Here is a 14,719-nt window from a genome sequence, read left to right on the forward strand (position 1 = left end):
ATCTTCATCTTTTAAAAGATTTCCTCTATGTAATGACAGTTGTTGGAAAAGTAATTTTAAATTTCGCTCTTATAGTAGTACTCAAATCAAATAAAATTCCAATTTCATTAAATGTTTGTAAATGAATTGAACTTAATGCATACTATAGTTATTTCCATCGCTTCTTTGGAAAAAAAAAGGTTATATTGAGATCTAAAACAATGGAGGAAATGCCTTGAAATCTTTCCAAATCTATTACTTTGTAAAAAACGATGGCCCACCTTTATTACAATATCCCCGTCTATCCAGGATATATTCAAACCAATCTCGAAGGAACTAATCGATCCATTGAGTATCCAGAAAAGGTGAGGATTTGACAGCAGACCAAAATTAAAAAAAAGGAAGAAAATACCCACGAGAAGATAAAAACAAGTAGAATCCATGACTGAATCCGGAGTAGGTATTTGAGGGACACCCATTCAAGCTGGGAAGAAGTTAACCCGTATGAGATTGAGAAAGGTAATCATATCCACGGTTTAGGACGATTGAAATCTGAGTATTTGTCTGTGAACGGCAATACGGAGGGAATCCATCCAAACCCACAATTTACCAAAGCCCAAAAACAAATAATATTCCACCGACCTGCTTGGTAGGCGACCAGCATCTTGTGCCGTGCCAACACAATCGACTACCTTTTCCAATTAAAAAGGTGGAGACACTTTGTCTTCTTCAACTCGGAGGTAATAAAGGAATAACAAGTATTCTTCATAAAAATAAAAAAAATGCTGACCGGCGGAATATTTACCCACCTAATCATTCATACCCATACCCTGGCCTTTCTTCGTTCGTGAATGACCTGAACTGATGATTTCATCCTAACAAATGTGGGTGTGAGGTGATTAGGCCAGCAGATTGGAGAAGCGAAAAGAATGGGATCAGAGGGGCGCCCGGGGACTATAATTCATATCACTGGATTTAAAAAATTCCATGGAGTTGCAGGGAATCCAACAGAAACAATAGTGGGTAAATTGCCGGAATATGTAGCTAAAAGGGGCCTTCCTAATGGGCTCACTCTTGGTAGCTGTACGGTAATTGAGACTGCAGGAAAAGGAGCTCTTGATGCTCTTTACACTCTTCTTAACTCCGCTTTCCCTACAAATGAGGAGGATCCTCAACTCCTGCCTGAATCCTCTAACGGTGAGAGGATTATATGGGTGAGTCAAATCATTTCCATCTTCTGTCCGGTTGGATAGATTTGACTGACTGCGTTTATTGTTTCAAATGGCTTGGAATCATAAAGTTAATTGGTTTTTTCAGATGGGCTGAATTGATGAAACATATTTGTTCCATTGCATAAATAGTTTATAGGTTGCTAGGATCTTCGATTCAAATGAATTGGATTTGATATGATCGATATGTCATATAAGAAAAGGGGTTAAAGCTGGTATTCTGGGGAGAGTTTGGATTTTGTCTCATATTAAATAAAATATGGAAAAATAGGCTTGTTACTCGATGATACTCAAATACTAGAGGGCCATTGCAATTCCATCCCTTATAGCTGGATTTACTAAACTTCGAGTACTACCGACACCCAAACAAACTGCTTTGTAATGAATCGGCAGTTCATCCAAATACACTGTAATGAACCAGCAATCAGTTAAGGTCAGTCGAGACTGAATCAACTTCATCTCCCTAAAATCAAGGACGTTTGTTCTGAATTAGAAACTCGGGTAGGATTTGTCTTCATGGTTTAATAAACAGATTGAATTCCTAAAATAAAGGGAAAGTTAGCTCAATACACTCAACTTCAAACTACTACCAATACCCAAATGTTTTGTAATGAACCGACAGTACATCCCAATACTCCGTAATGAACTAGCGGTCATTCAAGAGTGAATCAACTTCATTTCCTTAAAATTAAGGACGTTTTGCTCCAAATTAGAAATTGGATTAGGATCGGTGCACATGGCTAAATAAACGGATTGAAGGAGAGTTACCACATAGTTGAGACTTAGGAATTCCTAAAATAAAGGGCAATTAGCACCTTATTAGAAGTATATTTGGGATTTGTTGCAGAGCTCTGACGAAATAGATTGAGGATTATTGATCAGTCAGTCGTGGATTGAGGGTGATTGCTTGTCAGGGAAGATTACTGCTAAGAGACTTCCTCTTGTATTCCCTACCTTTCCAGGCTTCTCCATCATAAGAAGCTGTATAATTATTTTTAAAGGCACTTTCACAATGGAGAGGGCTTCACCATCTTTGTAAGGGAGGAGTTTGCTGTATCTCCACATAAGGGTGGCTCACTGAAGAGCTTAGGCTGTCCTACGTTATGATGATGCTAGAACAAATGTAAATTTTTTGATTTTTTTACAGTTACTCTCATAAAGAAAAGTTTTTTTTTTTTTTTTTTTTTTTTTTGCAGTGTTCTATTCCAGTTCTATATTTTGGTCCATATTTGTTTACTCGTTATGCCTATTTTTAACATTTTTAGCTTTAGATTCATAACAGTGATATCAAATAAGTAATCCTGCCAAGATGAATTAATCTGATTAGCGCAATGGAAAGATCAGGAGCATGCAAAGGTACAATAATTATTCGCTAAGAATGTATGCAAAGGAATACAATCAATGGTGGAGAGTATAAGGGAGATGTTCCAAGCAATTTAGGAAAAATGCTGTACCCACATGAATTTTCATATTGTGATAGCGTTTCAGCTAAACCTTTGTCTTTTTCTGCAGTCATGTTTCAAATTGTCTTGTTTGTTTTGTGTGTTTTGTCTCTCACATCATCTTGCAGGGACAATAGAGAGAAGTTTTCAGATTATACACTATGGCAAAGGATGGGGCTCAATCAGTATAGGTGAAACAGAGTTAAGCTATAAAAACTACACTAATAACTTTCTTGGTGCAATGCTCTTCTCACCACTGCAATAGATCAGAAAAATCTGAGTACACATAGCCTGTATGTGACTTTCTGCAGCAGTTTTAAGGTGTATTTGTGATGTGGTTGAGGATAGGGAGCCAAATGAATGGTGATCTTGAGCTTGTAACAGCACTAAACTTTTTCAACACAAGATTATTCTAGACATGCAAGATTATACTACTAGAACGGTGAAAGTATTCAACTCAAGATTATTATACATTTAACATGTTTCAAATCTGATTTTATTTGCCAAACACATAAGAGATTTAACTCAAGAACATGATTACTATGACAGTTCTTCATATTTCCTCATTAACATACCTCATTAACATATGAAAAATATTACATTAATTTATGAGAATATTTTGATGAGAGTTTCCCCATGAAAAATCAACAGTCAACACTAATATTACAAAAGGATCTTTGCCAACACAACCACGTGGACTCAATCCTAGGGAAATTCGAACAGAATTTCTGCTTGGAATCAACAGTATAACCTGAAAAACAAACGACCCACAATATTTCTCAACTTCCAATAACCCATGAGCTCCCAATGAATCACAGCTTAGTTGACTAGTCTTGGTACTGGTTTGATTCAGGTCGCGGCTTTGATCAATTTTTCTTGTGGGTTGTGTCTGTCCCAATTAAAACATGTAAAAATTAGAAAGATATGCACATTTACAGCACTAATTTAACTCAAATACATCACATACAGCATCTTAAATAAACAAACCCACCATATTAACAGTCAAATATTAGTAAAACTTGAATCTCATGACATATATTAATGTTAAAAAATAATAACTTCAAGTGTCAATAATCAGCCATCAAGGATAAAAGATCATCATATGGGTCTTCAAAAATATCATCAGCGCCATCTATATTAGATGATGTAGGTACTGGTAAAGTAAAAGAACCACAAATAGTGCTGTTGGCATTAGTGTTAGTGCTAACATGCTCATGCTTCCTAGTTGCCTCATCCCCAACATCAAGTGCAGAAAAGTGGGAAATGGAAACATCTAAGTCAATATACTCTAGTTCAACAGCACACTTCCTATTTTCACTTCCTTGTAGCCACTTTCTTTGTGTGTAAGGAGTTACAAGTTTGAATATACTTGCACCAAGCCCTATCCTTTTTTGAGTGTAGTCAATTGTGCTTTGCTGAGTATATGGAGGATTATGGGCTCCAGTTCCTCTCAAAAATAGATGAACTAACAAACTATTAAGACAGTTAGAGGGTTGGCAGTTTCAAAATTTAAAAATTAAATTGTAAAATTAAAATATAAGTAAATTTTAAAGATAAAAGATTTGATTGCAAGAGGTTCTTGGTGTGTGAATGTTTGGCCAAGGAAGTACCAACAGCTATGAGCATTGACCTTGTACTCGTCTCAAACAGAAGTCTTTGGAGTGTACAAAATCCATGAAGTCAATCTTTATTACATCTTGCATGTCACAATCAGCGAAGAGTATGGGAAGTCTTTGTACCCTTGACTGACTTCAACATCTCTCTATATGGTGAAACTTCTGTTGACACAGAGAGAAGCTCAACGCCATATATAATATTTGAGACTCAATGCAAATGAAGCAATATGCAGTGAAGTGGTCATTTAGTTCCATCTCTCTTCAATGATGTTGTAGTTGTTTGACAAAAGTTTCTCTAGGATCTTGCTCCATTGCATTTATGATGAATTTCATCTTCTCAATCATTGAGTTCATGCCATCATACATATCATCCAACAAGGCCTATTCATCTCGGTATAATGTATCATGCTCAAAATGGGCTTAGTGAAATTGAGAAGATACTTAAAATAATCCCATCAAATGTCATCTAGGATCATTTTCTTAACTTTTGCTACCCTTCCAATGCTATATTGCCTCCATATGGACCAGTTTAGTGTTTGACCATGTCAAAAAGTGCATTGCAAACCTTCAAAAGTTGTCTCAACACAATGGTATTGGAGGCAAAACAGGTCTCAAAAACTTGTTTGGAAATTAAAAATAAAAAAATAAAATCAGCCACATAAAAGCATCATCTTTGGAACAAGAGAGACCAAGCATTATTTGTAGAACAATATTACAATTTGTCGCACACTTCCATTCTCCTTTCCTCTGATATGGTAGCACCTATGTACATGTGAGAAACCTCAATATGCTCCAATTTGGCCTTGTATCTTCAATATAACTCTACATTCAACTGCTCCACTTGCTTTCAACATCTAAGGAACTGAATTTGTAGAGTTATAAAGAGGTCTTATGCATAAAACTTGTGCCCAAAGATGACTCTTCATTTCAAACATCCCAACCTTTGACTTTTTCCCCTCCCAGAATGTGAAAGGGCACAGACTTTTGAACCAAAAAATTTCCCTCCCACTTGGGAACCCAAACTTGGAAATGAAACATCACATAACATGCCACAAATGAAGTAATATCAAGAGACACCAATCACCTCTTTTTAAAGTCCCACTTGGAGAATTCCAACACTTCTTCTTTTGTCCTATTCTCTTGTTTTCCCATCCCATTCAAGGCGTCCACATTTGAGAAATATTATTTAAATATTTGTCCAAAAGTCATTTTTACTGCAAGCCTTTTACCCCTTGTGAATGCATTACAAACAATGGCGAGGATAAAGTATTACAAATTATTTTCCAAATACACCCTAAGTTCCTAGGTACACCTTCCAAGAATGTTGGAACCATGCATTATGATAGAAGATTTACAAGGTAATTGACACCTTAATTGTAATAGCTGGTTCATGGAGTTAGAATTGGATGCCATTGTAATGCCTAAAGGCTAAGACAACAAGTTCAATAAACAACACATTCAAAGAATTGAAACAAATGAAATAAGAAAAAATTGTACAATTTTTTATTATTTTTAAAAAATCAAGCACATGTTATAGATTCCTAGAAGAATGAAAACAGAAAAAAACTTCAAAACAAAACAAGAGAGTTCATTTGTAATGTCCCCACTGTTAGGGTTAGTTTGGGACAAGTAATACCTGCAAAATAATGGTTAGAATCACAACAATAACAAAACTAACTATATTATTCTACCCTCTAAGTTAAACCCAATCTTAAGGACGTCTCTAAGCCAGGCTTCCTAGCTCATAGCTACCTCGCCGTCTTCTCGGGAGCGCACCCCTTAAGATTCTTCTTGGACAGGCATCCTCTATCCAAGTCTACTCACATATGCATATGTTTACAACATCAGAATATTCTGGCACATCGATTATCGGCCATGGCGAACAATGGAGATCTTAATATCTCTATGCTCCATGCTTCGATATCAATTCTTGGCTACGATGGACAATGGAGATCTTAATATCTCATATGCTTCGTGCTTCGAGTTCACATTGATTCTCGACCATGGCGGACAATGGAGATCTTAGTAACTCACATGCTCCATGCTTCAAGTCTCATTAATATCCATGGTGCTAACCCCATAGGTTAACACAATATTATCCACAAGTATGATTCATTAATATAAATGAATTCATAAATATAATTAAACAAATATAATCCATAAACATACCTTTCTTACCTTCTTTTCTTGGTCCACGTGGCTCTATCCTTAGTCGGCCCTTCAATGAATTATTCCTTCTAGATTATCTCAACTCTATATTTACTTTCCAAAATTCTTCCTTTTCTATATATAAGGAAAGGACAAAATATACTTTTTTTTTTTCTTCTTTTCCAAGAGTCACAACCTTTCATAATACAAACCTTTTGGAAAAGTCTCAATACTTTATAATCAAAATATTTTTGAAGAGTCACAACTATTCATAATTATGACCCTTTCAAAGGTTCGCATCCTTTCAATATCATTGATACCTTTTTAGAAAGTCACTTCCTTATTTTCTTCATCTTACTTTCCTCTTCCATTTTTCCTTTTTTTACTCCTCCTTTCTTTTCCTCTTTTTCCTCCTCTTTAAAACAAGAGCTCTTGATGAGCTGGAGTCCTTGCCTTCGGCAAGAGTGGACACTTAAATGTACACATGTCAGTAAAGAGTACATGGAAATTTTTGAGAATGTAATATCGTTTGGCTTGTATTTGGCTTATGTGAAATAGAGTAAGTACATGTTGATTTCATATATACACAAAAAAAATTAGACCGAGCATGATTAAAACATTAACATTATTTATAAAAAAAATTATAATTTTAAAAATATTTTACCACAAACCTAAATTGAAAAATCAAAACTTAATAATATTAATTTTGAACATGATTGGTAACTCTACATGCATTTACGCCAATGATCGCAAACTGTAGATGTAAAGATTTTATAAAACCATTTGAATTAAACCTAATAAGGAATTCTAGAGAGAAAATTTCAAATTACAGATGCACAATTGAAAAAAAAAGGCATACACTAGTGACAATAAAACTTTGCAACGATTCAAGCAACAAATTTGGCAAGTTTACAAATTTCCAAAGCTTTATAAGCATTACTATGTAAAAAGGTTTTGAATCTCAAATGACAGTAATGTACAATTTTTGGGTAAACTTTGTATAACCGAGTGTCAAAATATTACATTATATTACATGATTAAAAGAAATGACTAAATGAAACCTCAAAATATTTAGCAATGCCCTTGAGCTAAAGAAGAATCGATAAGGGCACATATGGCAAATTTGGTGGCAACAGCAGGACAGTCATATGATCAAGGGTATGATAAGAAGTTTTACCTATATTTAAGTGTGTAAAACACCAATTTGATTGTAAGGGATTCAAAAAAGGTGTTAGCGGCTTGTGATATATATACTCTACATAAAGATAGAATTCCTTTTTTTAAAAAGTAGTTATCCTTGTATATCGTGCAAAGATTTGTAACATTTGTGTTTGTTTCTGAGAAGTTAGTTTGTTTTAAATCCAGAACTGCACGTAGTATCTCTCATTTTTCAGGCAGAGTGTGTTCAGAAGTTTTCTTATAGTACGAGCACAGATTTTTGTATATACCTAAAACTCATTTATACAGAGAAGTGTAGAAGCGCTTACCCTACAGCTTAGCTTTAGACAAAAAAAATCCCTAAGCACGATGCAGCATGAGTTTTTTCCCTTCTGAAGTTCAATAAGAGTTACATTGGACCACAAAAAGATTTCTAAGGACCTCATAATTTAGTAATCTTGTGTATTTTGTTTTGAAAAATATGGGACGTATTATCATAAATTTATTCCACAAATCATTTAAAATCTTACTTCTCAAGCAATGAGAAAACATAGGATTTTTATTTCAATTAATTGATCGCAGATGGCCTGGACGACTGCCATGGCAAAAAGTAAAAAAGAGAATGTAGAAGCATACCACTAAATCATGCACACTCATTCGTTTGTTATTTTTGCCTTACAATACCGGCTTTACGGAAAATATGTCAGTGCTTCTTGGGCCAGATGATTTATTGCTATTAATTTTGTATGTACAGTGATATATCTTGGTCATGTCAGATTCATAATAAATGCAATCTAATCAACTTTCCATTGTTTTTTCTCCATTTTTCTGTCCATGAAAAACCAATTAAACCCCAGGAAATTTCTCATGGACCAATAGAAAATTAGCAATTTGCATCCGATAATTATTTTTTAATTCTAACTTTACAAAATTTGAAATATGACAGTTGATTAGCAAAAAAATAAAATAAGAATGGGTCAACTAAAAACATTAGTTCCCTGTAGGGACTAATAAACTCTCCTCTCTTTTATATCTTAATTTTAAGGAGTCGTGTCTATTTGTTAAACATCTCTTGACTTTTCATTAGATTTAATTAATTAATATTATTCTATGTTATATTATTTATTTTACTTACTTATTTGTGTTTATTTTATTTATTATTAAATTCTATTTAGAAAGTTAACATATTTTTTATAATATTGTCTCTTGTATATAATTTAATTTATTTCTTTACTCATTGAAATTTAATTATTTAAAATATCATGCCAAATATTATTTTATTAATAATATAGATTAAATAATTATTATTTTCATATTTTAAATTTTAGTATTAGTTTTAATATAACTTTATTATTTTATTTAATAACATTGTATTATCTAATTATTATTAAAATTCTATCTTATAAAGTATCATGCTAAATATTATTTTATTAATAATATAGATTAAATAATTATTATTTTCATATTTTAAATTTTAGTATTAGTTTTAATATATCTTTATTATTTTATTTAATAACATTGTATAATCTAATTATTATTAAAATTCTATCTTAAAATGGGGATATGACATCATTTGTAAAAAAATAATTTAAAAACTTGAAGAAAACCTACATGTTTTGAAGAAATCTTCCTCCACAATCTTCTTGGCAACAAATGAACTACTGCAAATGTTTAAGAATAGCTAGCCAACTAGTTTGGAACACTCACTGATCAATCTTCAACTCCATTTGTGCAAGAAAAAAAATCAGCAATGACGAATAATGTTTTGTTTTTATTCACAATATGAGAGTTTGATTTGTCTATTAGATGCCTTCTTCACCACTTTTGAGGGTTTGGGAGGGGATGAATTGCACCCTTTTCTGTAAAAAAACTTTGAATCATTGGCTGGTATAGGTACGCTTCAAATTCACTCTTGGTTTTCTTGGGATGCAATTGCTAGCCAATATTGGGATCCTAGATGACCTCCCAAGTGGACTGGATCCAAACTTAAACCTAAGACCTTTGTCCAATAGACCATTATCATAGATCCATAGACAATTAAGGAATCCCTCTCATGATTCCTTCAACTTGCAAAAAAACCTTTTGGAAGCTAACCCCTTTTAATCCAAACTTGATGTTTTATGCTTATGCTCCAATTATGCTGCCAAAATCAAGATGGATCAAGTTATGGCCAAATATAACTACCTCCATTAAGAGTATCCTTGTGTGCTAGCTAAAAAGAGCCAGCTAGGGCACACACTTCAACATGTATCAACATGTAAGTCAAAATGCGTTAACATTCATTGAAATGAAAATGGAGCACTCCAAATTCTGGCTGATTTAGACTCAGTCAAAGATGCCTTTTAATGTAACTCTATTAGTATGGCTGTCATAGGTTACTTCCCTCATTGGAGAGATGTCATAACATACCATCAACTTGCAAAGAAGTATCATTAGGGAATCTCAAAGATTCCATCAAGTGCGAAGCAAAAACTAAAAGGGAGATTCTTTATAAGTCTGAAAGATTCAAAGATCAGAATATCATCTTGCACATAGGGCTTCAAGTTCCTTATTTGGAAACAAAAAAGACTGTGTTTTCTCGATGTCAATTCTAAATATCCCAAGATGCTCTTGGATCAATTTGGAGAACTTCCAAAACACCTACTACTAGTTAGGGTTCATGGGCACATCATGGAGTTGGAGGAGGGCACCAGGCAGATCATGATCCAATTCAACTGAAGCCCAAAAGATTTCAAAAATGAAAGCGAAAAAGTTGTTCAAGAACTTTTACAAATGAGACATATCAAGCCAATTACAAGCTCATTTTCTACTCTTGTGTTATTTCTTTCTCAAAACAAGCTCACAATTAATTATTGCTTCTTGATTCCTTGAGTTGCTAAGTTGTTTAGGTTTTGTTGAGTTTTGGATAACCAAACTAGACACACAATTACACATGTTGCTCGATCCATGGGAGATAGTACACTAAGATCTCAAAATTTTCCACACCGCTACTATAAGGGGGGTCAAGTAGCTCACACATCTTTAGTGTCTCCATAAGGACTCTATAATACCTCCCCTTGCTGCATTGTAGACAATTGAGTAAAATTGCCTCTACATCTCACAATTAGGCCCATGGTCATTTCTATTATACACCAGTTTTTTTTTGAAAAATCTTCAATTAAAAATGAGATACAATGCATGTCCTTTCCACTTTTTGATCACCTAGTTTGTGAGGTGGGAAAAGGTGAGAGCATATGGTGTTGAAGACTATAATTAAGTAGAATGCTACAACTGAAAGGGAATGCACTTATTAATAGTGTGTAGATAAAGTACAACACTTATTCAGTGAGGTGAGTAAACATGACAGTTCCATTGAACATTGGATGGTTGTGTTCTGTGACCTTTCACAATGTCTTGCCACTTCAGTTTTTATCTGATTTCCTAGTTTACATTGTACAACATGACAAATCCATCTCTTTCCCTCTTTTATAGCTTCCAAACTATGGTTTTTGATGTGTCAAATAGCTTGCTTATATTTCTAGGAACCAATATTATTTTGCAATCAAAATTTTGATCAAGCAACTACAAGAAGCACCATAGTCATAATGAGAAGGGATTTTATGGTACTTTTGTTTTATTTATAATTAATTTTCAAACATTTGGTTATTTTTTCATTTCTAGGACTAGACACAGCCAATCACAAATCACTATGACATCTGTTATTCAACTAAGCATGTTTAGGAATGTAGTATTTATTGCTCATCGGTTTTTTTTATGGGCATTCTCATTATTTTTTGTGCTTGTTTTTCATGAAGCATCATCACTTGCTATACTACGTGACTAATGATGAGCTTTGTGAATGCATATCAATGCATTTCAAATAGCCTTTCTAGAATTTAGCTTTGTTGAAGGCGCATAGATGCATTAACCTACCAAATCAATATTGGGGTGCACTGCTTAAGCATTTGACAAGTGTTTTAAGGTTGTTTCATGGCAAGTTTTCCTTTCCCATGTGTCCTTTCTTTTTCACCTCCTCATTTGTTCATCGCTTCCATTCATCTTTGTCACGCCTCCACAATAAATGCAATAAATAACTAAATCACAGCTTTTGTTAATATTAATTTTGAGCACTAAAAATTATAGGGCTGACCAATGCAAGAAATAAGTTATTCTGAGCAAGCCAAATGGCATTAGGAATGAAATAGAATAAGTATTAGTATCAAGGGCTAATTAAGATAAATAAAATCATTAGCAATGATTACAATAGGATTAGTCACTCTCAAATGGCAGCGAACAAATAAACACAACCCTTCAAATGGATATGTCTTTTGAAAGGGATAGACCTCGTCATTTAGATACGAAGGTATAAATCAAGGAAGAAGAGAGGATATTTAGGGGCAGATATAGATGTGAATACAAGCAGCAGCAGACATCAATAAAGGAAATCAAACTAAAACTAAAACAAATAGCAAGGTGTCCAAACCTAAAACAAAATGGCTATGTTACGGATTTGGATGCGGATTCGAAGCGGATTCCGGAAGTGGATACAGGATGCGGGGATGTTTTTTTGGATGCGGATGCGGGAGGAAACGTATATATATATATATTTAAATATATATATATGCTCCACGGGGACGCGTTTCCGGCCCCTTTATGCTCGTTCCCGTACCGGGTATGAAACGGGGATGCAGGTACCTATTTCCACCATCCCCTGCGACGTCTCGAATTGGGGAAAAAGGGTACCATCCTCGAAACTCCCAAATTTTTTTGCTAGGAAATGGGGGTACGGAATCTTGTACCGGGGACTTTGTTCCCGTCCCTCGACCGTCCCCTTTGGCTAACGCCGTCCCCTTTTCCCAGCCAGTGACGACTAAGTTAAAAGCCCAAAAAAATATTTTATTATTATTTTTTCAATTCCTTCTAGGCCCCACATGGACGTTGGAGGTTTCTAAAATAAGGGAACCCTAATGTGACTTCAAATAAAAAGAGGTAAATACTAAAAGAGCATTGTTCATTTGGAGTTATTTGCAAGTTGGGAAGAGGAAGAGGAAACCAACAACAAAAGAGGAGTGCATTTTGGAGGTGCAAGAGGAGGTTTTTCCTTCATTTTTACTTCATTTCAGGTATGTTTTTTATTTTATTTTTGTTTGATTCAAACTTTATTGTTATTTGTTGTCATTTTTCAAATTTTCTAATGACATAGAGAGGGCATGTTGAATGGAATATTGAAATGTTTTTTTTTTTTCCTTCCATAACTTGCAACAGTATAAAACATTGTAAAATCCAAAGGCAAAAAACATGAGCAGTAGTGAGAGTGAGGAAAGTAGTGATGGCATGGATGTTGCCATGCAAGAAACTCAAGTGTCACATATACAAAGATCAAGAAAAAGACCTAGGGCAGCCATGGATGATGAGCCTAATATAGATGTCCCTATGGAAGATGCAATGCCTAATCCATTTGAGTGCCCTTCCAAAGCCCTAAAAAAAATGCCAAAGGCCCATTCAACCCTAAGACACCTCTCCTACAATTTGTCACAAAAGTAGACATCAATAAGAAGAAAAATTCGGGGGGTAGTAGGGAATTAGAGTGTCATATATGTAAGAAGCATTATTTTGGGAGCTACACAAGAGTGTATTGTCATCTTTTATGGATAGGTGAGCAAGGGGTAAAAGGTTGCAAAAAAATTAAGGATGATGAAAAACTTGAGGCCAATAGGTTGTATGTGGAGGGGGAGTTATTGAAATCCGGGGGTCCTACAGGTAGCACACCCACACCCTCATTCACTCCCACACTCACTCCCACTAGCACTGCTAGTAAAGGGAAGGGAAAGGCCAAGAGAGATACCAATGTGGCTGATTTATTAACATACAAGCAAAAGAGAGAGCTAAAGAGTCCATTGGCAGATTTCTTGTTGTTCATGGCATACCATACCATGTTTCTCATTCCTCATTCTATAAAAAAATGTGCAAAAATGTTTATGCTGTTGGTCCTTCATTTGTACCACCAAGAGAGACTAAATTACGCACCACTATCCTTGACAAAGTGTACTCAAAAGTAAACATTTTGATGGAGGATATGAGACAAACATGGATGAGTGATGGATGTTCTATTATCATGGATGGTTGGACCGATATCAAACATCGGCCACTTATCAATCTTATTGTCACTAGTATAGCAGGGGCCTATTTTCTTTGAGCCATTGATTGTTCGGGAAAAAAGAAGGATGCATCCTTCCAATTTTAGATTTTGAAGGATGCCATAGAAGAGGTAGGGGCTTCAAATGTTGTGCAAGTAGTCACTGATTCAGCCCGGGTCTGTAAATCAGCTGGATTGATAGTAGAGAGCACCTATAGACACATTTTTTGGACCCCATGTTGTGTATATGCATTGAATAACACCTTGAAGGACTTTGGGAAAATTGATTGGATAAAGACTATGGTGTCTGAGGCTAGAGACTTGCAAATGTTTATTTGCAATCATCATACATCTCTTGCATTATTTAGGACATTTTCCAAAAAATAATTCTTCAAGCCTGTGGAGACTCAATATGCCAGCTACTTCATTTTGTTGGAGAGGATGCTTCAGGTCCAAGAGGCCTTACAATCCATGGTGGTCAATGCAGAGTGGAATATATGGCATGAATCAAGCACCTCGGATGGAAGACTTGTCAAACGGAGAATCCTGGATGAGAACTAGTGGACCATAATGAGGTAAGGAACTTAAATAATTGACATCATAATTGTTATTGCTGATTTAATAAAAACATTGCTGATTTAGGCACTTGCTGATTTTTTTAACATATGACGTTTCTCACTTGCAATTTTCTTTCATTTGTAGACACATTTGCTCCTTCATTGACCCTATTGTGCAAGTCATTAGATATGTTGATACTGACTTTCCTAGCCTTGGGAGGGATTTATGAGACTTTTGATAGCATGCTTGGGCAGATCAAGCAAGCTATTAAAGAGAAGGAACCTACTTTAGAGTTCTTAAAATTTTTATTTTATTTTAAAAAAAAAACGTATTAGAAAATCAAAAATCTTTAACATAAAATAAACTCACCTCCTCATCACTAGATGGAGGCACTCTCCCAAGCCTTGGTGCATACCATTTCGGATTGATTGCATAGGCTGGCATATGAAGTGGGGTGTTCATAGTGTTCCACCT

General features: G+C 34.8%; 1 protein-coding gene across 1 annotated transcript in view; it reads left to right on the forward strand.

Annotated features, from left to right (window-relative positions):
• Positions 1-806: 806 nt before the first annotated feature.
• The window catches only part of LOC149567423 (uncharacterized), a 29,031-nt gene continuing 15,118 nt past the window's right edge, over positions 807-14,719 (forward strand). The window contains exon 1 of the mRNA XM_089820606.1: positions 807-1,193. Within this exon, the coding sequence (XP_089676732.1) occupies positions 909-1,193 (285 nt within the window). The 5' untranslated portion in view covers positions 807-908. The remainder of the gene's footprint in view (positions 1,194-14,719) is intronic.

The sequence above is a fragment of the Cupressus sempervirens genome, chromosome 3, assembly GCF_028749045.1.
Source record: "Cupressus sempervirens isolate cs-2001-9-10 chromosome 3, ASM2874904v1, whole genome shotgun sequence".
NCBI lineage: Eukaryota > Viridiplantae > Streptophyta > Pinopsida > Cupressales > Cupressaceae > Cupressus > Cupressus sempervirens.